Below are 25,167 nucleotides of genomic sequence, written 5' to 3'. Positions count from 1 at the left end.
GCATGCCTAAAACACGCTTGTTTTGAGATCCTGATAATATTAACTAGGTCAGTACCTTTCTTTGATAGCAAAAGTAAGTGCTGATTAAGAAATAGTCGATGAAATAAAATTTAAATAAGTATTACAATTCAAATAAAGACAGTGCAATATAAATGTCCGGATTATCTAATGCCATTTTTGCCTCAGGTTTGTGGCCCTGGAGTGAGCAATTTAGCTGTTAAAGTCAGGGCCGACGTTCACGTTTATTTACTGGACTCTTTCTTTATTAGCAGGGAACCCAAGGCAGATACATTTTTAATGGCAAAGGCAACATAAAATCTTGGTTACCGTAACATGCACTTCTCTTTTACCATGTTAGGAAAAAAATAATGAAATGGACAACTATACAGACTGATTTTTTTTTCACTGAAATATTTAAATATAAGGGAAAACTGTGTTATTTAATAACACTGAAAAATTATCTAATCAAAATTGATGACATGTATAAATATGGTAATTTTTCCATCATTTTACTTAAAACAATTCCAAGAAAACAAATGATATTCTTGAACGTGAAACCAATTGTCACAGATTCATTCTATTTTGAGACTACATACGTAGCAGACCAGTCTAAATTGAAAATAAATGGTGCTAGATAATATATCAATGTGATTGTTGGGTGTTATGTGACTGAAAAAATGTTAGAGGAGAGCGATTTTGTTAAACATAAAAACATGTTGCACCAGGTCATAATTAAGGGACGAACCATGGCAGGTCGAGGATATTAATACAGTCATCATTTGTGGACTTTACGACTATTCACAAAAGTTACTTGAGACATGTATAATGTTATGCATAAATAATTTATCCATTTATTTTATTTCTATACTCTTGTATTTACTATTAATCCACACATATTTAGCCAATTTGTGACAAACATTTTAATTGCTGATCCAGGTAAGTAGCAAAAGTAAATGTACAGTAACTATAATAAATATGTATGTTTTTCATATAGTTTTCTGTAATTATGGCATGTAATATATGGATTGCTCTTTTTATGCTCAAATTATGCTTTCTGCCATTTATATTAGTAATAAATTATGCCTATAGTATACCTCTATTGGGTGCTGGCCTGTCTGAATTTACGACAAAGCAGTTCACATATAATACAATTTACATCTGATCGGTACCAGGGTAACCGATCTTTATGACTGACGGGTACCCGGTAGTAATTTCCAAAACTTAAGACATCCCCACTTATAACTTCTTAAAAGAGTAAATAACTGATAAAGAAATGGGACACAAAGTTGATTTATGCATTTTGATTCAAGTAATGCTCTTTCCTTGAAGAACTATTAAAATCATGCAGAATGCATGTTTCTATTTTTTAAAAATGATTAAAAAAGCTCTATGTAAATACTGCATAGCTAACATGATGGAAACCCACACAAAGTTTGTTAAATTTCAAGAAACCATTGAAACAATAGAAAACAAAAAGTTTACCATTTCCATCTGAAGTCTCCTTCCCTGGCAGCTGGAAAGACATAATTTGAAGATATGGAGAAATTAAAAACAAGAGTCCCTTGATGGGACTGCTGCTTTACTAAACGAACCAAGTTTGTCAAATTCCACAAAAAGGAGGGGAAAAAACCAATGATATACAAGAAGCTTCTGTAACTTGCTAAGAATTCCCAATTCTGCATGACTACTTTTTTGATGAGCTCAAGGTTTGCTAAAAACTATACATCCAATGAACAATGATCATTTAGTAGAGACAATAAGGTGTCGCTAAACCAAGAAGTTTGTTGTTATAAAAAACGTTATTTTTCTTCGAAGCCACAAGATTCAAGCTAATGAAAATAAATTCGTTCATAATAACATGTACTAATAGGTCAGCTAATCAAGTCTTAACCGCATATCTACTTGAGGCTACCTCCCTGTACAAAATGTTCAGGCAGATTCTGCCTGGATTTTAGGTATATTGAGGGTCCATTTAAAACCCCAAACTTGAGACAGACTTTAGGCAGAATGGGAATAGGGCTTCACAGACTGAATCTGTCTAACACTCACTGATGTAAGCATACTATTTCTCATATTCCACCTAAAGAATAACTGTTAGATGGAAAAGTTCTGATCATCCAGTTCATTCTTATACTGTAAGACAGATTTTGTACATATAGTGATTTTAGCAGAAATGTAAGGAGTAATTCTGAACAAAATTTATCAAAAGAACTTCAAGCATAAATGAATTTTTGGACTTGGAAAATCTGGTGCAAGGTGGATTTTGGACTTCAGTTGTTTACTTTGAGAAATTATTTTTTTTCTGCTTTATATTAAAATATGCTCTATAAAAATCATAATCTAGTGAAAATGCAGTGACATTCACTCAAATGTCCTTTTTGCACCAAAATCATGGTACTTCGCCACATTTTAGTGAAATTTCACAGATTTGGGCAAAATTTCTGCAAGTATCAGTGACATTTTGTGATTGAAAATATCAGTGAGAATTTGTAATTAAAATTTCACCGAGGTTTTGCCCAAATTTCTGAAAATATAGTGATATTTTGTGATTGTAATAACAGTGAAATTTCAATAAAAATATCACTAAGAAATATTATTTTACTGATATAAAACTCAAACCTTTATTCTGTAATAATAACATGTATTGGTGGTTTCTTGTACAATTTGAACTTTCAGCAAATTTATATTTCCTGTTTCTGATACCTGTAATTTTATTGTTCGTGTCGGAAACAACAACCTTTTTCCACATCTTTTCTTGTTATGAGATCTCACCAATATTTCAACGAAAGTTTTGGTCAAATTCTTTAAACAAAATCTCACTCAAAGTTTTGTTAAATGAAAAAGACTTAAATAATGCCATCACAGAACAGATTTTGTATGCAAGAAAGAAAATGACAAGAAAAACCTACATTTTATTTTATATTATTAATGTCTATCAAAATAAAACTTATAATTCATTTTTAAAAGTTATTGTTAGGATTTATCATTGATTCCCAACAATTTCTAAGAATCATTAGACTGAAGCAGATTTTTAAAATGATTTTATGAAGACATTTTAGACAACCTTATCTCAGAAATTTCAGGCAGGATTTTTCAGGTACATTTTTATTTCAGGTGGAAATCTTATACAGATTCTTTTTATTTACAAAGAATCTTAGGACAACAAATTTGCATATTTCGACGAAAATTCCACCCCAAAATCACCTGCATTCCGCTTGCAATTTGTGAATATTCCCTTAACATAAGCAGTTATAGTTTAGGCAGAAAACACTTAAAAAGCCCATCCGAAATCCACCTTAAGTCTGCCTGGAAATATGTGGCATTGAGCTATTTTCTGGAGACTCCTTATGGATTTGCAGATGCAAGTGAAAGCGCAATTTACATCGAAGCAAATGCTAAGTATATTCGCATCGCGGACAAGGAAAACGTTATTACAGCAAGGATGGTAGTATGAGAATTGAGATTAAAAGGAACAGGGAACAGAACTCGGGATCGAAAAACTGGATCAGTACAGTTTGCAAAACTGTATATGCTTAAATGTTTTAGCAGTAGATTTCCAGGAAACGTCAGAAAAAATGCACAAAGTGTCAATTACATCTGATCGACACCTGTAATACTGTCAGCCTTGCTGCTTCTTGCGAGACCAATACAAAATGGAAATGTATATGCACTCTTGGCCTCAATGAGGACAGATTCAATGGAACTTCAACGAGGTGCATTTAAATAATTAGAAAGAATAAGCGTTGCAGAGAAATCACAGGTCAGTATGAATTTGCCCAACAAGCACATGCACATTAGGGCGCGATGAAGCTAGAACGTATTGAACTTCACACTCTGGTAAATTCATAACGTAAGTGGTCACCACATGCGTAGTTGGACGCAGAAGCACAACATTTGCGTGACAAGTGCAATACCACAAAAGATCAAATTAATGTGTGCGATGTTGCACTAAGAAACATGAACGAAGTCTACTAGCTCAACAGACAAACACTTGGTACATGAGGATAAGAAATTGCAAATTCAGAGACCATGGGCATGCTGGGATGAGAGGAATACATGATCACATGAATCATCAGTTCTGCATATGAATCGTTTCAGAAATAGACCGGCTGCTATAACGACTTAACGACAATCTGTGAATGAGCACAACACAGTAGAATGAACTGATTAGTCAGATTGGTAAACGAACGCAATCACATGATTGAGCACATTCTACAAGAACTGACCGATACACCCAGACCAGTCCATGATGGTGTCTTTGATAGTTATGCTCATACCATATTGCACAATCGCATCACTACAGTGCTAGTCATTGAGTTTAACATGTCCGTGACAGTCATTTGTGTCAAAGCGGCCACGATTAATCTTCTCAAGATGCGCGGGTGGGTGTGGGGTGCCTGAGATGACGGCACACCTGGGCCTGGACCTAGCGCTGCGCCCACGCAATGTACACCAGCTCTAGCAGCGTCAAAGCTCCCCAAACAACGCTAGAAAAGTTCAAATACTGCCACAAAAATACATTAACGCGCCACAGAGATTGGTTGCCTCTAATTTCGTCAAGAGTCGTAGCTTCACTTGTATGAATATGTTGTAGAATAATTCCGAAGCTATTCTAATACGCATAGGCGGAAGTTGGATTCTTCGCCGAGAATACCATTGTAGAATTAATGTTACTGATCGCCATTGCAATTTTGTCTGGTACGTCCACATTAGAGTTATACAATATGCAATGAACAAAATGGAGATCAGTACGTCCTCGAACATCAAACAAATATTGTATAAACATTGCCCTAAAACAAGGCTCATATCAGGCGGTGGACACAATAAATCTTGTGAAAGTGTATAGTCGCGTATTTATTCGTCTAGACATTTATAAAAGCTTAAATTTATCCCGAGATCCTGGAAGAAGCCAAACACGATCTGCATATTTCCGGTCTTTTAATCACGCATGCATGTCCAAGAATTGCTTGTGCAGCTACAAATCCATCCCGATAATAAGATAATGTATCATTGCAATATTGGCATGATAACTTAGCAATGGCAAAAGGGGTACGCATTGCGATCAATTGGTCTACTATCACTCTCGAGACTAAGTTGTGTTTCTATTTTATCGAACACCGATTTCTTAGGAGTATCTAGGGCGACCGATTTTGTCAACAACATTGTTGTCCACATGTGGATTATTAACAATTGGCACATCGATGGAATCTTCGTCATCCAAAATAATGGAGCGTCGTGACGGTATTGAAAGCAGTTTATCACCGACAGTGAAATCAAGTTCAGTTATTTCACTATGGCGGCAAAGTCCTGCTGCAAAGTTTCCATAAACTTGTCGCCTAGTGTTATGTAATACGGTTGAAACTTAAAATCGAAACATTTAGACCTTCCCATTAGATTAGCATCGTCAAATGAAACTCTGAGCACCCTTTTTGTAACGCTATACTACTCCGACCGCGCGTGTAAATGCAGATGACGATGGTACGATCATATAAACAATTCCATTATGAACTGATACAGGTTCATGTGCTATGTAGTAGATGAACTGATATCCGCTCGAATGTGCACGTAAGTCTCCATTACATGCAAGGGAATGTGCCACGGTTTATTCTGCACACGATGTTTGGATCCCAGTGGACGTTGATCGAGCATGTATGACCGCGATCACGATTCCTCCAACGTGGTATTCGCGAAACAGTTGCGGACTCAACTTAGTACAATTTACAATAGCCTCATAGTCGTACATGCTTTTAAATTCACTCCATTGTGACCCTAGCGAATGATTAGGTAAAGTCACCTACGTTTAGTTGAGAAAACTGATGACCGTATACTACACGTGATATTTCATCAGCGACGTGACCATGCGCGATATTTATCACACGTAATGTGTGCCGAGTATATTGAGTAACCGGAAACTATGCGCCATATTTATCTTTGATGTACTTGTAAGATGCATGTAAAAATTTCCACAGTACAGTCTAATACTGCATTATATACATGCACGAGACTAAATAACGCCTGTCTACAAGGCGACTCTGCAAGACTAGATTGGGATGTGGAATAGTTCTGAAAGAGAGCTGAATCAGTCACTGCAAGAAATCCCAGTGTTGCCACGAATGACCTCGATATGACCTGCGATTGCTCCGTGGAATGCAGCGATTCACTGCGTCAGAACACTTAAGCGCGGCACTTAAACTGTTACAGATTGACCATAATGAACTCAAATTGTTCCCAGCTTATCAATCTGATGACAAGAAAACATGCAAGGAAATAAAAGATATACAATCAGCGAAAGACAATCGTTGATCAGGTTACTTATGCCATATCTGCAACTACAGTTGGTTTATATACGACATTTGCTTCGCGTATATCATTAATCTCGTCGTTTGACAAGATCGTAAAAATCATCGTGACGGTACTAAATTTCACCGCGAAAAAATATCATAATCTGGAGAGAGAGAGAGAGAGAGAGAGAGAGAGAGAGAGAGAGAGAGAGAGAGAGACAGTGGGAGATACAGGGTGGGAGAGAGAGACTTCGCTTCTTTGAAATATCTCTGGATATCTTGAATGTTGTAGTAGGAAAGAACTATTTTCTGAGACAAAGACTTCCAATAGGTAACACGTGTTGTGAAACAAAGAAGTTTTATACGAACCTTCATATCGATTTAACTTGTATACAAGTTTTATCTTTGATTGCCATTTCGATGAGGGAACTGTCGAATAGAGAGATAACAGGTGTATTGTGTTATATTAGTGCCCTAAATATTGGATTTCGAAATGTCTTAATTACATTCACATTTTCAGTGCAGTATTACGCAGTACTCGACCTCCAGTTGTTACATATTGCCGTGACTGATGCGAACCTACATAATTGTCAAGTCTGGGAATTTACCAAAAACGCTTCATTAAAGTATTACAAGAGTACTGTAAGAAGCTTTCCCGTTTTTATTATAAACTCATAATCACTGTCATGTACGAGAAACATTCAAATTACACTAAGTGAAGAAAATTACATTGTAACCCATATATGCAATATAATATTTACCTTTAAGGTACGGGATTGTATCTCCTTAAAGAGATATTGCTTTTATTTAAACTATCTCAACTCCTCCCACGCTGGATTGCATATCAGCTAATGTTGGCCCCTATCTTTAAATCAAGCTAACAATCATCCTGCCTAGTTAAATGTCGCTATATCTACGTCTTTGTCTGCTGACCGTTTTCTCGTGGTCTTTCTCTCGATATTAAAAGGACTTTGATAGTTGGAAATTATATGTCATTCATTTCTTTCTTCGAGTCAAGTCATATGAGTTAGTAATATGTCTGTGTGTGTATGTATATGTACATTATTTATTCATAAAAATGTTTCATTTTAACTATTTATACTATATCAAAATATCCTTTTCTGTCCTTTTACTAAATCAAATATTAGTTTAATGGTTTTTCTATAAGCAGTTATCGTTATAATAATGACACTAGAATGCAATTGTACTAAAGGCTGCATATGTGAAATATGGTTCACAGAACATGTATGAATGAGAGTAAATCACAATGTTAGAGGATCAGTAGTTGAATACAATAAAGTAAGCTTTAGCAGAATCCTCTTCTAAACGATAACTGTTTTTAAAAAAATGTCAACTCCTTTTGTGTTTGCCTACATTTGTTTTCTCCCACATATCAGGATTGAACTATTTGCTGCAGTCTTTTGAGTTCCTCCTAACAACGTTTGACCTAATTTTACTCCGAGATTTGGAATGACTCGACACAAAGCAATGTCTCTTTTGTGAATAAAATAGCAGTAGTCATTTCCAGTAAGGTAATTCTCCTCAAAAGAATTTGGATTGTTTGAATGAGCAAATGAGCAGAATATTCCTCGAAGTCCTGGAGAAAATGAAGGTAGTGAGATAGATCCCTTAATATTAAAGGAGAAGAGATAAACATAAACAAGGAATTGAAACTTTTACCAAAGATGATCGATTAACTTCAACTTTTTGGTTCAGCATTGTGATGAGTGGTCTTTATTACGACCATGGTGTTACATAATGAAATACAAAACATGCTACGAATTACTGGTCACAAGTACAAACTTGATATAAAACATAAGTCGGATGATATTTTCCAAGCATTAGTGTTTAGTAAATAGAATACATTATTCTAGAGAAAGAAAGAAAGAAAGAAAGAAAGAAAGAAAGATAGAAAGAAGGAAAGAAAGAAAGAAAGAAAGAAAGAAAGAAAGAAAGAAAGAAAGAAAGAAAGAAAGAAAGAAAAGAAAGAAAGAAAGAAAAATCGAAACATTTAGACATTGCCATGACATGCTATGACTCATGATATAGAACATGAGTCGGATGATATTTTCCAAGCATTAGTGTTTGGTAAATATAATACATAATTCTAGAGAAAGAAAGAAAGAAAGAAAGAAAGAAAGAAAGAAAGAAAGAAAGAAAGAAAGAAAGAAAGAAAGAAAGAAAGAATGAAAGAAATTAAGAAAGAAAGAAAGAAAGAAAAAAAGAAAACGAAAGAAAAAAGAAAGAAAGAACGATAGTAATAAAGAAAGAAATAAATACAGTTTAATAGTAAATAAGTCAAATTGGTGTATTGGACTAATAAATAGTCAACTCTTTTATTCGTTTAACATTTCACTAGCACATGGACATCAAACCGTATTGATTAACCTCTACGTAATTTACTGCAGTCAACTTTAATGTGGCGAGTTAGAAGATCATTCTGGAACTCAAATTCCTTGTGGCTGAGATCCCAGGGAACAGGAGCTGCGTAATCACAGCTGTCGACCAAAAGTAAATTATCTCCCCGTGCCGTTCCTAAAATGTGATATAATGTTATATTTATTGTTGTATTGATTGGTTTATCTTTGTATCTTTCTATCTGGCTATCTCGCATTCAAGTTTGCCTTTTAGCTTTTTTATCACTGTTCTTTATGTCTTATGTGCATGATTTTCAATTTCATTGTCAGTATAAGTTGTTCACATAATATATGTGCAGTTCCTTCCACCTGGTATTAAGACAACCTTGATATTCAGAAAATCTTATCCATGCTTCTCCTGCGTTTTCATACTAGAATTTGAAAATAAGTACTTTTTGTACAAATTATTCAACCCTGTATAAAGAGATACGATCTCCATTGGGAAAAAAATAAAAGTCATTTGTGTAAGGATTTTATTATTGGAAGAAAAATATTCAATGTTTGGATTCCTAATATTCGGTTTAGTTTTTACTTACGTATCTTCTAGCTTACATAATTATTCATATTTGATAATCGTTTTAAAGTCGGTAAATTTCACATGTGATTTCAGACGGTATCGACTTACCTATAACAATCATTCTGATTGTAATGAACAAAAACGACTGCAATTGAGAAATATAAAATGTACGAACTTATATTAACAACATAGAGCAAACATTTGCAATGTGTGTGCGTGCTTGTGTGTGTGTGCGCGTGTGTTAGAGTATATATGTGCTTCGTGATAGCGTAATATTTAGGACGCTAGAAGGGCAGGGCGACTAATATTTATTTCGATATTGTACTCGTTTCAAGGTTATTGATGTCATGTGTAATATGTTGATAATGCTTCACTATTGAACTTATACAACTCACCAGTAATATAATAAGGTGTGTCTGTTTTGAAAGGAACGCCACAATCTGATGGTTTCCGTGGTGTAACCAATTCGAAATAATCCTGTGTTTCGCTCAGTTTGTTTAGTCCCTCCTGAAAAAGGAAAGATGCACTGTCCTTTAAAAGATTCAGATAAATTGACTTTCCTGTGATTGTAACAAAATAAAAATTGTGAATCTCAGTTCTGTGACATACATTTTAATTTATATTTGTTTCATGAGAGGATATAGAAGCATTGGTATCTTCTGACTAAGATTAAAAATAGGTTTGTCCCATGAAACCGAGCTGATGAATTGCATGTTAATCTTTGAACACGTGGTGCTTGTTTTAACTAATGTTAAAAAGCTTAGTAAAAGACCATAATAGTAGCCATCCAGTAACCCTGATGGTTTGAATCTACCAGTGACGGCACGAGGCTATCAGGGTGATGTAGATGTAGATGTAGGATAATGGCCGTTGGTTAGCAATACGCGTCCTTCGTGTTCCATAGTCCAGTGGATGTGTAAACGTTATTGGTAATCAAATGCCTTAATGTTAGGCAGCTTAAGGTTAGCAATACGTGTCATTCGTGTCCATTGTCAAATGGATGGTTTAATGTTAGGCAGCTAATTGTTATCAAATACGTGTCCTTCATGTCTCTTAGTCCAATGGATGATTTTGTCTTAGGCGTGTGTGTGTGTGTGTGTGTGTGTGTGTGTGTCTAATCTGCATGTAATTTATATTTGGTAGGATGTCAAAAGGAAAGCGAAAAGTCATGTTTGGTTAGTATGGCGAACGGAAAAAGATAAGACATCTTTGGTTGATATAATTCTCTTCTGTCAAAGTCACTTAAGAGAGTGCTTAATTGAAAAGTATCATCTCTTTGTACGACTCATTAAGACGTACAGTTAAATAGAAACAAGGTACAAATATAAAGGTTTTAGGTGATTCCAATCTTCAGCAAATATGACTGTTTTAAACTTTGCGCTCGCTGTGCCGGTGATTTAAATGAAAATGTTCAGGCATGTGTGCCATATGAGTAAATAAGAACTGAAGCTGACGGAAGATTGAGAAACACATTATAAAAACAAACATCTATTAAAAGGAACACTAAACTTAAATAATAACATTAATAACAGAATACGAATAATGTTATTACTTTAATATGCAGTTAATACATATCGAGGAAAGATTGCGACAAAATAAGGGATATGTGGAAGACAAAATCACGGAAGCCCAAAAGAACATTTTTTTAAAAACATTGCACAACAATATATTTTTGTGTTCAGCAGCTTATTATAAGGCTAATGGGACGTGTTGTGGTACAAATATGATAATGGGACTTGTGGTACAAGTATGATAATGGGACTTGTGGTACAATTATGATACAGGAAACAAAACTGATATTATTGAAAAGCAGTTACATATCAGTTCTTTTCCCTTTTGCATTTTAAATGTTAGGTTGTTCAAAATCACTTGAAGTATTAGCAGCTTGGTAAAATGACGATATGTCACCATAACCCATACATTGTCCCTGATTACGAAAATTATTATTATATCGAGAAACACTGCGTAACTGTTTGGATTCCTTAACAAATATCATAAGTAGATTTATTTACTCACATGGTACATGACATTCAAAAGAGTCTTGTATATCACGTAGTAAGCTAAATGTTCGTCAGAAACGGGATTTCCATCTTTGTCTGCAAAGGACTTGCTTTCTGGAGTTGCCATGACCACTGTAGTACAGAAACATGATTTTAATGTAGTCATGAACAGCGTTATGAAGATAATACAAACGTGCCATTTTTTACATGTGTCTATGTATTCATGCATGTATGACAGAATGCATGTTACATATCCAGCTGAATGCGTGTTTCATTTTCACAGGTTTAATGTTCAAAGCATTATATTTAGTTAGACATTTTTATCGACCTTTTCACTTGAGAAATAACGCAAAGCACCATTTTTAATGACGACTTTATCAACTTTTGATGTACAGGTTGTTTTATGCCGATTTCAGAGATAAATCATATACAATTATGTTATCTTGGTGAATCAATCGAAGTAATTAGTTTTAATTACTAAAGGTTGTAATACTTTTTGTAATTTTTTGTTTCACCTTAGTTTATTGCCATACACGTCTGCAAATGGGGTTAGGCTACATTTAGCACAACTTGAAATAAGTCATTCTCCTTTAGTCGATCTGAAATTTGCATAGAATTATAAGACAATAAACACGATTCCGATATTTGAGAGAGAGAGAGAGAGAGAGAGAGAGAGAGAGAGAGAGAGAGAGAGAGAGTGAATGAGTACATTAATAAACTTATGATCAGTTAATGGACGCAGCAGAAGACAGGACTTAGAAATTGGTACCCATACCAAAACAAATTCAATAGCTAAAATTACGAAACTGTTGTCTTCCTTGATTGAAATGAAAATTTATACATAATTAATTGAGAAGAGAAATCAAGTTGTAAATACTCCTTAATTTGCACAGCGCTTCGTGCCTTAAAGCCCCATATCATATATTTCATCACTATCCCAGTCTAACTAAAGTTTAGAAGGAAATAAATGATTTGTTAAATAATCACGACGTTTGGTTTAAACTTCGTTCTGATAGAATTAGATGGTGCCACACCTTCATCCAGTCAATGAAGTTACTCACAATTCCGATCATTGCTATCTTCCGGAGTGCATCAAATGTAGTGATGTGATATATTCGGCAAGTTCCGTCAGGGACTAATCTAAGAATAACAACATTCGAACGCGAAGAACACAATAATTCAAGAGGGAATGGAGATAACCAGGCCCGTCAGACCACTCTTGATTGAAATGAAAAATTAGACGTAATTAATTGAGAAGAGAAATCAAGTTGTGGAGACTCCGTAACTTGTACAGCGCTTCGTGTCTTTAAAGCCCCAGTGCCGCCGTTTATCATATATTTCACCATTATTCCAGTCTAACTAAAGTTTAGAAGGAAATAAATGATCTGTTAAATAATCACGACGTTTGGTTTAAACATCGTTCTGATATTCAGTGTATAATTAAGTGGTGCCACTCCTTCATCCAGTCAATGAAGTTACTCACAATTCCGATCACTTTAATCTTACGGAGTGCACCAAATGTAGTGATGTGATACATTCGGCAAATTTCGTTCGAGACTAATATAATAATAACAACATTTGCACCCGAATAACACATTCATTCGAGAGGGAATGAAGATAGGCCCGTTAGGTTAGACTATATGAGAAAACCTGAGGTGTCAGTACGTTTCAATTTTTGAAATCCAGAATGCTTCAAAATGAGTTAATACGATGACATTTTATTTACTTATAGTACTATATATAGGAATAGTATTTGCGATGATGTCAGAACATTTTGCAAGCATAAGAGTAACAGAAGTTTGAGTAGTGATGGTGGTAGTATTATTAGCAGCAGCATTTGTAGGGTCAGTATCAAAAGTTGTATAGTTATTTGATTCTTTACCATTATCATCGCCACTAATACCATCATCCTCAGTGAAAGCAAATAATCTTACTAATATACTAATGTTACTAACATGTTTCGTTTCTACAGATAGACTCCTCCATTGTACGCTGTTTGCCACATTTACAGGCAGAGATAACTTGGATAGCCACCACCAGCACCATCAGGACCAACAGAGATTGCAGGAAAATTGCTTGTCTCTCCATGATAAAAACCTAGAAAAAAGAAAATATCTGATCATGACTTAAGAAATAGAGTGACAAGTATAATGTGCATCGTGTGCAGATATATACTTATCTTTATATAAACACGTGTAAAGTAGTTATATTCCTTCGTATTAACATATAACTGAAAATATAAGTAACTAAAGAAAAATTCAAACAACACGAAACGGAAATATTGTTTATAAAATCCACCGAAATAAATGTAATATGAAAGGTTATGTTAACTATTTGAAAGAAATTCATAATGCATTATTAGAATAATAAATAAGAATTTTACCTTTTGTCACTCAGACGATTAAACAGCAGTGAAGCGACTCTTGATGTTGACCTGTGTCCACGAAACGATTCTGCTGGCTTATATAGTCAACACCCCATCAAAAATAACTTTAGTCTAAAGACGAAATAATAATATTTTGTTGTGGGACTTTCATTCATTGTGGCATAATGTTTATTGAAACAGTCACGTTGTAGTATTGTCAGTAATCTCACAGAGTTGAATAACAGGATAATCCAGATAATATTTGAAGTATGAACAGCTGTTTCTAAGCCTAAATATACAAGGTGGACATAACATGACTCAACTCATTTTAGAAAGTCAAATAAAAACTGTAAATTAGTAGTTTTGTAATGATAATAATAATACTAATAATATCAATTGGCAAATTGCAGTTGTCCAAAATACAAGTTTGAACTATGAAATTGCATACATTTTTACCAGTTCGTAAATATCAGTTTTAGCCTTTTCCCAGCGGTGGTTGCAACTGATAGGTTTTGCTTCAGGTATATCAACATTTTCACATAATACAAAAGATGAATCTCTAATTGCAGGCAAAAGCTCTAAATAAACCAAAATGAGGATTACACATACTTTTAAAATGTCATAAATATAACTTTAAAATGCTACAAATAGTGTATTTTCAACTATTTGAAATAAATTGTGCCTCAGAGAAAGCATATCGACTAGAAATCAGAGTTAAACTTTCGAGTAAATTTTTAATGTAGATTCCATATTGTTGCATGGCTATGCTGCTTTTATGTGATGTCAACTCTATGAAAAGAATGGGGTTAAATAAAGATATCGAATAAATCTTTCTCGTTCAAATATCATTTTGTGAAGAATCTACTTCTTTGTAAAAGATTTTCTAGATAACATTGTGATATATTTAAATGATTGGTAAACTGAAATATTTAGACATCACATACTAATAAGGTGAAATATGAGATATATGAGTTACAATAATGCAATTAAGATCTCGATGGTTAACTTCTTCAAGTATGAATGTTTTTCATGTGAAACTAGATATAAAGTACAAGAGATCTTAATTCCTGAGTATAGAAATATCATGGCAACATCACCTTTTAAGAATTGGTGGAATAGTCAGATTTATTACATTTAAATGACAGAAATGTTATAATGCGAATTGATTTCAGTTGTGAATGACTAAGCATAGGACACAAATTATTTGTACATTTAACAGTTTTAAGACGTCGTCAAACCAATTATATTGTTAGATCTTCATAATGGAGTTTTTTGTTTTACAGCTGTCTGTTACAAGTTTGTTGGTGAACACTATTAAATCCTCTTAGGTGAAACCTCCAGTTGTCAAAACAAAGGCTTTCACTTTGTTTGAATTGCTTTATCTTTCCTACATAAATTTGAACATATATGAAATGATGACAATACAAACAATGTAATTACCACATAATTCTCAGGAAGTGTTTTGTTTGGGAACTTAGTTATGGCTAGCTACTCTTAATAATAACAACGATTTACAGCTCATATTTCGCAAATAGTAATTTGTTATTTTGAGCTATCTCTGTAAACCACTAAAATATATTGCACAATAAATACTTTATCCTTCATCTATATCAATGAACAATTTATTCCCCAGTCTTGCTAAATTAGGAACAACTACTAAATTAAGATGGCCTCATTCCGTAGTTAGAGTGATTTTACCATTTGGTTAAAGGTATTTTCTTCTGAATACTACTAGGCCTTAATGTTGACCATTCGGAACAATGTTAATATTGTGTAAGAGATTTGTATGTACAGGTGTTACATGAAAAGCCCAAGGGAATAACCCAAAGGTCTTATATCTAAAGTAAATCTAGTAAGTAGTTCTCAAAATATGGGAAAGAGGAAACACTAAAGGTGGAGCACCTATGATATTATGTCCGCAATTAATGTCTAATCGAATAAGTGAGTCGTATTTGGATCGAGTTACCGCAATGGTTGAGGAGAAAAAAACTATTTTAATCAGGACGACTTTTCTTTAAATGTCGTTGCGACTCCTCTTAAAATGGGATTCAGTTGGTATAGCTTTAATGAAGATATATTGCCACGATTATTAAGAAGTTTCACACACGCTTGAATCATTCTCTTTTCGCCTCAGTGATTAGAGTTTATACGTTTTTGGTGTTGTTCTGTTTGTTCTTCTTTTGCATTGTATCACCAACTCTGTTTTAAAATAGCACTTGACAGTTATTGGAAGATGAAATTACCGAATCATGAACAATATGGCGACATTCACATAACGCCCCACAGGTGTATTCGTTTTATCTCCTAGATATTTAAGATGGATTGTGAGGAACAAATAAGCAAAAACCAAATCTAAACTTAATAAAATATTGAAGACGTATTCAGTAAATAGATAATCAATTATCAATCAATCTATTAATCAATCACTTTGATAGAAAATAATGTAAGAATTCTTAATAAAAATCAATAAGGCAATGAAACATATAATACTTAAAAATACTTGCAATTTTTGACTAATTATCTTATTTATCTAATTCTGAAAGCTACAAGGATTTAATACGGACTATGCATACATACATACATGCATACATACACACAAACACACACACACACACACACACACACACACACACATATATATATATATATATATATATATATATATATATATATATATATATATATATATATATATATATATATATATATATATATATATATATAACCATGCATATTTACGTTCTTACCTACATACACAGAAGCATACAAACATGCTTACGTCCGTGAGTTCATACGTACTGATATAGCTACCTACCTACCTACCTACCTACCTACCTACCTACTTACATACATACATACATACATACATACATACATACATACATACATACATACATACATACGTAAGTACGTACGTACGTACGTACATACATACATACATACATACGATGCTTTGTTTATTGTTTGTCTTGTCTTATCTCTGCCGTGTATATCTCCGCACAATTCATAAGTCAGTTTTGTTAAAACTTTTTCAAAACAGAAAAGCTTCATTCCTTGGCCAGACAGATTTAACGATGAGTTAAAGAATGGTTTGGATGATAGCATAGTCAATATCCTTATTCAGCACAGACCATCAATTTATCAGTATGTTTGAAGTTTCATTTGTCAGAGAGTTACCAAACTTTGTTCGATACATTCATTTACAAATATTATCGGGGTCTGTCTAATGTTTCGTTTTATTTCTCTCAAGTTCAGCCTGTTAAACCAACTAAGAAAGGAGATCCTCAATATATAATCACTAATGTCATTCTTCATATGAAGTACATATATCCATAAGCTTAATGCGACACATCGACAGTTATCCTTATTCTTGTCTGTAGCACAGGAATATTTGATGCTCGCAGTGATTGTGGCATTCATGTGACAATAAATGGAGTTGCGACAGGGCTTTAAAATGAAATCAAAATACGTGCAAAATGGGTTACAAGTCTGGTTTTGGGAATAGTCGTATTGCAATCTCTAAGATACATTTTGTGACTGTAAACCCATATCGTCAAGTTGTCGAATTTCAATAGATTTTATTTACACAAACAATCCAACAAAAATCGTTATATCAGATACAGTTCTGTTATTTGCAACGCTGCCTTAGCATCATTTCTCAAAGCGGGGAACTGTAGTTGATTATTGTCTCGCCGTAACCAGCGCTGTTGCATCGCCGTTAACCAATTCTGATTTTTCTCGCGTTGATAAAGTTATTCAAGCGCTTTCGATTCGACTTCTTGCGGAATAAACATGTGCCATTGACCACCAGCACAGGAGAAACTGCCATTGTCATGCTGGATTCATGAAATGGACGTGGAGTTCATTAGTTCGTATATTCTATAACAAGACAAAATCCTTGCATTTTTTACTCGTACGGCCTTGCACTGTGACGTGTAATCGCTGATTTTTCACATGTTGGCTATGAGATCCGACGACAAAGTCATCTATATATGTTTTATTGACGGCTACCGTCGCAACACTAAGCCGATGTTCTAATATGTAAATATATCATCATTAAAGTACTGCACCCACTCGAGCGTTCACCAACAGCATACGCTTGTGGACGATACTTTGTTAACCACATACTATGGCTAACTGTTACTTCACAATAAAAGGCATATCTTAGCGAAAGAACAAATCACATTTCTGGCCAGGACTCACGAGTAATAGTCACGCATTTAATTAAAGTGGTATAAATAAATAAGACCGATGATACTTGTTATGGACCCAGACTAGTTGAAGACGATTATTACCGCAAACCAAATGAAGAAATAGCAGAAATGTTTCTGTCATCGCGGCAACGGAAAACATAAGTTAAAGTACCATCCGCGGTTGAACCAGGAATGTGACTTGACATTCTGCAATGTGAAACCAACAGCGAGTCACAGTAACTGCGAGACACGTCAGCTACAACTTTGCGAAAGATAAATTTGGAAGTGATAAGTATTTTCGCATCTGGGACAATGGAAACATTATTATAGCAAGAACGATGGGATGAGAAGATTAAACCGTTCAAAAACGTATCAGAACCCGGAATAGAAAACCTGGATAAGCGCAAGTGACAAAACAGTATCTGCTTAACAGTTTTAACAGTAAACTTCCAGGAAACGTCAGACCATATGCACAGCGAGACGGATCGAGAACTGTAAAACTAGCAGCCACATTTATTCTCGCGAGACAAATACTGAATGCAGATACAGATGTGATCTGAGCCTATAGAACTTCCACGTGTTGTACTGGGGTTATTGGAAACAATAACCCTCGGAAGTGCTGATGTACCTTTGATAGCCAGAGAAATCACATGTCAGAATAAATTTGCCAAACTAGCACGTGTACAACAGGGCGCGATGCAGCGATAACTTATTGGACTTCACACTCTAATAAACTCATGAAGTAAGCGGTTACCAAATGCGTAGTTGGACATCGAAGTGCAACATGCATGACAAGAGTAATCCCATAAAAGGACAAATTAACGTGCGCGATATAGCATTGGGAAATATCAAGAAGGCTACTAGCTTAACAGACACACACTTGGTGCGAATGGATCAGAAATTGCAAATCCAAAGGCATGCTGGAGGCCGGCAAATGAGCGGATTTACCTGACCACATGCACCATCAGTCCTGCAGATGAATCATTTTAGATATAGACCTGCAGTGATCGTTCCTTAGCTCCGAGCTGTGAATGAACACAACACATCATAATGAACTTGATAATCAGACTGGAAAACAAACACGATCAAATGACTGAGCACATCCTACCAAAACCCATTGATACCGCCAGACCGGTCCTTGTTGGTCTCTTTGATAATTATGCTCGTGACAATGCCACTTTGGAAAATTGCATCAGTAGAGTGTTAAGATTAGGCAGAAATGCTATTCTACGAGAGACTGAGTTAAACATGCGGCCACGATTAATTTGCTCGATATACGTGACGATGGTGGCTGAGGTGACAGCACACGTGAGCCTGGACATGGTATTACGCCCATGCAATAGCCACTAACTCGGGCAACGTCAAAGTTACATCAATCTGCAAAGGATGTCATATTAAAATTATAAGAGGACGAGGAAACAGGCCTAAGGAAGGGAGTAGGAGACAGTTTTGAAAAATATAAGGCCAGGCAATGGATCGAATGGACACCTACCAAGTCTTTCCCACACTCGTGCAGTAGTTTCATGATGCCGCTTATGTATTTTCTATAGGTGTATAGATGACCATCATTCGACCACTGGCACCCTCCAGCAACAGAGTCTTGAAAGAACCCATCAATGCATAACATCTTTAATTAGCACCGACATCAGGCTTTGACACGTGCATTAAATAAAATACATATCAAGGACGAATGTCTGAAGAACCCCAGGTGTTCCAATGAAACATAATAGAAGGAATACAACGTACGAAAGTCTTGTTTGGAGACTTGCATACCTGAGTCGATGTTTTGATGTCGGTCAATATACGACCACTGATTGTGATATGCACGTGTAATATGAGGAGTGGCTTCTGATTACTGTTTAATCGCACGGAAACTTTAATTACTACTATGGTCTCAAATTTCATCTTACTATGGATTTGGTTATTATCTCGATTTACATTTTGAAAGCCATGAACACATATTTCGGTGCGGTAAGGCCATGATGAGTACTTACTTGCAAAATAAATTGTCCCGCAATACCACTGATGGGTACCTGTCTGTGGTAGGTGCTACTATGACAGTATTAACGGTGTTCCAGATTGTATAAACGATAACAAATGTGATTCGGTAGTCAGTGAATGTATTATTACGGGCATCCACAAAATCAATGTTAACAGCTCAACTTTGCGCCAAATTGCGCCGTTGGCATTGTTTTAAAGAAACAAGATGATTGTATGAATTGCTCCAAAAATAACCGTGCAAATTGCACACAAAAGTCTCAATGACCCACAAATGAGTTGTGCTTGACGCCGTGCAAATCTAATGTTGAAATTTGGGTTGGGACTAGACATAGGGGCACATCCAGTGCCAGATCTAGCAGGCATACCAGCAGGTTGGGCATCCAGACCCCCCAACAAAAACAAAAGGACAACAACAACAAAACATTGGTGCAAGTTGACTAATTATATGCGATCTTTGATCTGCCTTATCAGCTGCATCGTTAAAATAATCATTGTTGGAGCAGTTGTTCTCGTATCATCAACGCTGTATCTGGCGAGGTTACGTTCTCAAGAATTGATCCCATTTCCTTTACATCGATATAATAATGTACACTGTTAAATAAAGCCCTGGCACAGTTGTTAACAATGGGCATTGGTACCGTAGTTGGCACCATCGGCCTTATAAGTTTTTCTTTCATTTCCAAGAATACCCATCATTGAAAGAAGAACCTAGACGTGTCCTGCACTTGCAGTTGTATGTTTAATTGATTGCGGTCCCTGGCCGGGTATGACTAATACTGAAGATCTCGTTTACTTCGATCCATCAACATAGGTGATCAGATGTTAAATGCATGATCAGATATACCTTTGAATTGAACCATGATGAAACTATACATTATTGATTTTATGTAATACCTTTTGCACTTAAGCCCGTAATTATTTTGTTTAAAGGTCAATCTCCAATGCACATTTGTGCCGTAGGTGTAATCGGTATCAAATTACCTGGTTCTACATAGGTGAAAACCCATATAGTTTATAACCCAAAACTGCCATGCATGTCGTTTCAGACTTGCTTTCTTAAATACCACTGCTGGAGTCACAAGTTCAATCGATATGCACGGTTGAAATAATTTTCACAATAACAGGCGCGATATGATATCCCATACATAATACTGTTTATCATCTAAAAGGTCGTCAGGCCAACATAGAAATGATCTTAATGGTGATCGTTTAATATCAACTGCATAGTTTTTATTATATTGCGATGACAGAACAGTTCCTCGTCTCATTGGCATATACAGAAATTTTAGAGTCTCTGTTGGTTCTTAATTTTATTCTTCGTCGAATCTCCTCATTGATCGATTTCGATTCCATGTTGTACACGCCCTAGATAAGTTTTCGATATTATGCCAGGTGTCACCAGAGTCTGCTACTAACATTAATGAGCTATTTGAGGGCAGACCTTACAATTGTTGTGATCATATATTATCCTAACTGTATTAAACGCGCAGCAATGCAAATGCAATCTCAAATGTGCATAATTCGCCAACGGTAACAGGTGCAGAAAACCCACACTGAATTCTGTTTTCGTTGATGAGATTGTAATCGTCGAAATAAAGCGCTGGGTTGTATTTACATCAACCTGTTGCATCAGAGCATAGATTTCGGGTAGCAGACAAAGTGTCATGCATCAGCGAACGGTATGTGTTTCGGCCCACGATATCATTGGTAAGACTGCCAATAGATTGATGTAGTTTAATTTATTACTTTGAGTGCATTGTTGCCCGCACGAACTGATCCAACATGTTTCTAATCAATTAGCAGGATTGTTAGGGTCCCATCGTCCCCCAAAACTCAATCATTCTTTTCGTCGAATCTGCATTTAGTTTTCTTGCTGGCGCCACGTTTTCAATCATCTGGATCGTTTTCTGTTATGAGTGCAGGTGATGCACGTCCTGTGGGTGCAGCAGGTCTTTTTCATTTGTAAATGTACCACCTTGATGATTGTTCGTTTATGCATTCGGTTTGTTCTTCCTGGAAACGAAATTTTTCGTCTAGGTTGTTTTCACAGCCACCTTCTTGTTTGTTTAAATTTTTCTTCAAATATTGTCGTACGTGTTACGTTTTCTGCATGGTTCTGTTGTTGCAACCGTATCTGTTGTTTTATGTGCACGATCTCCCTCTTGCATACGTTGCAGATCCTCCTTTGTATCATATTTAAGTTGGGTTCAGGGTCTCTTGGAAGTTCTTCAAAGTGCATCAATGTTTGAGGTATGTACCTTTCCATAAATTCCACCCATCACGTTTCACCTTTCTCAGTATCTCTAGTAATAAATAAAGCAAACGTTTATATGAAATGAGCCCACTTATTACCGGTACCTCGCTTCATTCCAGTAAACTACCTGATTAATATTTTAGGCTATTCCTTATCTATCTATTTTCAAGTGTCTTTCATGTCATTTTTGCCATGTGCTCTTTCCATCTGGAAGGTCTGGAAAGGTCTATTCTAACTGTAACATGTCTTTGATACTTTTTCGATCTGAAATAACATTAGGAATATGTTCTGGGTGTTCATTAGCGTTGCTTCCCATAGTCTTCTATGACGTCACTGTCAGACATCTTATATGAATGTTATGACTGTTAAATTGTTGCATCTATCCCCGCACGATATTATATTTACCTTTTCAAGTTCAAATCAAAGAAATGGCGAGAAATCAATACGGGTTATTTGTGATCTGCTCAAACATGTCAAAAATTCATTCCACGAATGGTCGGCTGTACAACAGATCGAATGAATATCTCCACGACCATGTGTGTCAATGCCACGAAATTTCATTAACATGTTATACTTGTCACTGATCACTTTAGTCTCGCGTGCGTATTGTTGAATCAAATAGATTACATCGGTTTTTCTAGACGACCTCATGAAAATATTTGGATGGGATTGACTTAATCTAAACCATCATATCGTTGTACACTACAAGATTGGTTTCGTTTGGATGCAAATCGTCAAAGCTAGATTTTATCAGCGATAGTGGAAAAGAAATCAAATTGTGCAAGACGAATTCGTCATAATTGATAGGCGGACTGCACAGCCATCTCACATCCAGTTCTATCCGTGGATGCAAATGCATTTAACGCTCAGGGCCTCTCTTCAAAAAAGTCTGCATTAACCAAGTTTCCTGGAACACCATGGAGTAAATACCCTGGTGAAAAACACATCCCTGAATACAATACATGTGGACCTGGTACAAGACTTCATATGCGACTTGATTCTAAGAACCAACCAAAGCATGGTGAAGCACCAGTGCTGCATGTTACCGAAATAATCTTGCTTATAAGGCATCAAACGATCAATCAGCTAGCGAAGTGCGTGGGCATCAACGCGTCTACGTGGATTTGATCCATGGCATGAATATGATCGTGTGACCAGGTGCTAAATACTCAAAGGAAGCATGAGGGTCAAGAATGCATTCGGTGGAAAAATTCAACTCATTGGAGGCTCTGCCTCTCGTGGACAAAAGTCCACTTATCAACAGTAAAATATATTAATACAGACAATATTCTAAAAATCCGAACATTATCAAAAATGTTCAATATAGTCCGCATGGGTATTTGAAAGTCTAAGCCGCAGTGGGACGTTAGCAAAAGCGGCAAAGGTCGCTCGTAGGGTTGACTGTGTATGGTTGGCCAAATAATCATTGTGGCAAATTTACCTGCCAGTGTCAAGAAATATTTGATTTGGATGGTATGATGTCCAAACGCCTAATGAGTTCATTCAGTTGATCTCTTATTTCTTCCACTTGACAGTATACGCGATCGGGCCGTACAAGAGCACCTATACAAATATGCGTTAACCATTGTCGATGTTGCACGCCGATACAAAGAAGCTCAGCCGTTGCCGTAAAACAATTATGCATGTATAGCATATGCACTCAAACGCATTTATAGACGTTTACCACTAAAATAGCCACAATTATGGACCCTTGGACCCAGATAAAGAATTTCTTGGATTTGTTTCTTCACTGTCGTCCAAACACCGTGTGCGAGTTTGTGTTGTAAATGTTAATATAAATCTTGACCAATCTATTGTGAAACGATTAAATCGCCTAGTTACAGAACAAATATTTTGTCATCACTACGTGCAGGAATTGTTGATGGGATCTCGGATACAGGGAACTAGCTTTTGAAGCGACGGATTTCACGAATGTTTAGCATAACTTCCATTAGCAGCATTAAAGAATGAAGTTACACTCAGCATTGGAATAAACCAGATAATGCGATCTGACAAAGGACTGTTACATTTACTCAGAAAATACTTTCACAACCGGCACTGTTACAGCTACTCGGAAAAAAGTTTGTATATGTATGCACTTGCAGAGTTAAAAGTGGACAATGTTGTGCTATTTACCCGGTATGGTCCGTATATGCATTTGTCGATTTTTGAAAGGATTGATGCTTCAAGAAAACATAGGGGACTATGTTATCGGTAAGTTGATTCACAATCGTACGATGACCAAACTATTCGTGACAATACCATCGGGAAGTATCGAGCGCTTGGAGTCAAGCAGTGAGAACCTCACTTCAGTGCATAGATCAACATCCATGCAATGTTTCTGGTACCGTATCAAATTTGCCGTATGCCGTGTTTACGTCGGTCTCGAAGACGTACCGTGTATATATAGTGATTGAGATACTTTTGCATAATAACCAGTGGAACACCTTTGACCTTTGCAATGTTCTTACTGGTTTCACCGATGGAACTGGAAGTGAGACCGCTTTGTGGTCCACCCACAATCGAGTACATTTTAGGTCGAAGTCCCATATACTCATCGATTGGTTTACCCGAGCAAAATATTGCATCTCAGTCAAAACTCCCACTACTCCTGAGATACCAACAATAGTGATCTCTACCAAATCATCGACAGTAGCACGTGAAGATATTGGTCTTGGCCGAAGCGAAGGAATAAGGTAGTTGAAGCTCATTACCACCAGTTGCTATGGTTGTTAAAAAAAACCCAACGGTTTATTAACTTCACAACACCTTTTAATTGGTGATACTAAGCACCAGATGTTCCTTTGGATGATCGCTGGTATCAAATTCATTGATCAACCTTAGTTCAACCATGTCCGTGTCAAAATAATTGTTTGTGATATGCACCAGGAGCGACTGATTGTAGGTGTACAATATCTTGACCTCTTCTGGTAAAACGGTTTACCTTGTTACCGTAAAACTCGTACGTTAGCAGCTTCGAAAAGCTTAAGAGGAACGAACCAACAAAAGTCATGTAAATTTCGATTTTTTTATGCTTTGAAAGGCGACAATTTCACCATCAAAACGTTTGTGAGAGTCAAAGGCTGTCGATAAGGCTACTACGTGTCTCTTGTTCACTGTAACGGGCAAGATCTGCGCA

At 35.9% G+C, this 25,167-nt stretch overlaps 1 protein-coding gene across 1 annotated transcript; it reads right to left on the bottom strand.

Annotated features, from left to right (window-relative positions):
• Positions 1–8,592: 8,592 nt before the first annotated feature.
• On the bottom strand, positions 8,593–13,646 carry LOC149793175 (uncharacterized). The gene is made up of 5 exons (XM_089966307.1): positions 13,599–13,646; positions 13,171–13,312; positions 11,232–11,347; positions 9,611–9,722; positions 8,593–8,816 (listed from the first exon to the last, which is right to left on the bottom strand). The coding sequence occupies exons 2-5, from the start codon at positions 13,301–13,303 to the stop codon at positions 8,665–8,667; spliced, it is 513 nt and encodes a 170-aa protein (XP_089822433.1). The 5' UTR covers positions 13,304–13,312; positions 13,599–13,646; the 3' UTR covers positions 8,593–8,664.
• Between the last annotated feature and the right edge of the window lie 11,521 nt (positions 13,647–25,167).

Source organism: Sinohyriopsis cumingii, chromosome 8 (assembly GCF_028554795.1).
Source record: "Sinohyriopsis cumingii isolate HCF-2022 chromosome 8, ASM2855479v2, whole genome shotgun sequence".
NCBI lineage: Eukaryota > Metazoa > Mollusca > Bivalvia > Unionida > Unionidae > Sinohyriopsis > Sinohyriopsis cumingii.
Note: the sequence above shows the minus strand (reverse complement) of the source record. Positions and strands in the feature narration are given on the sequence as shown.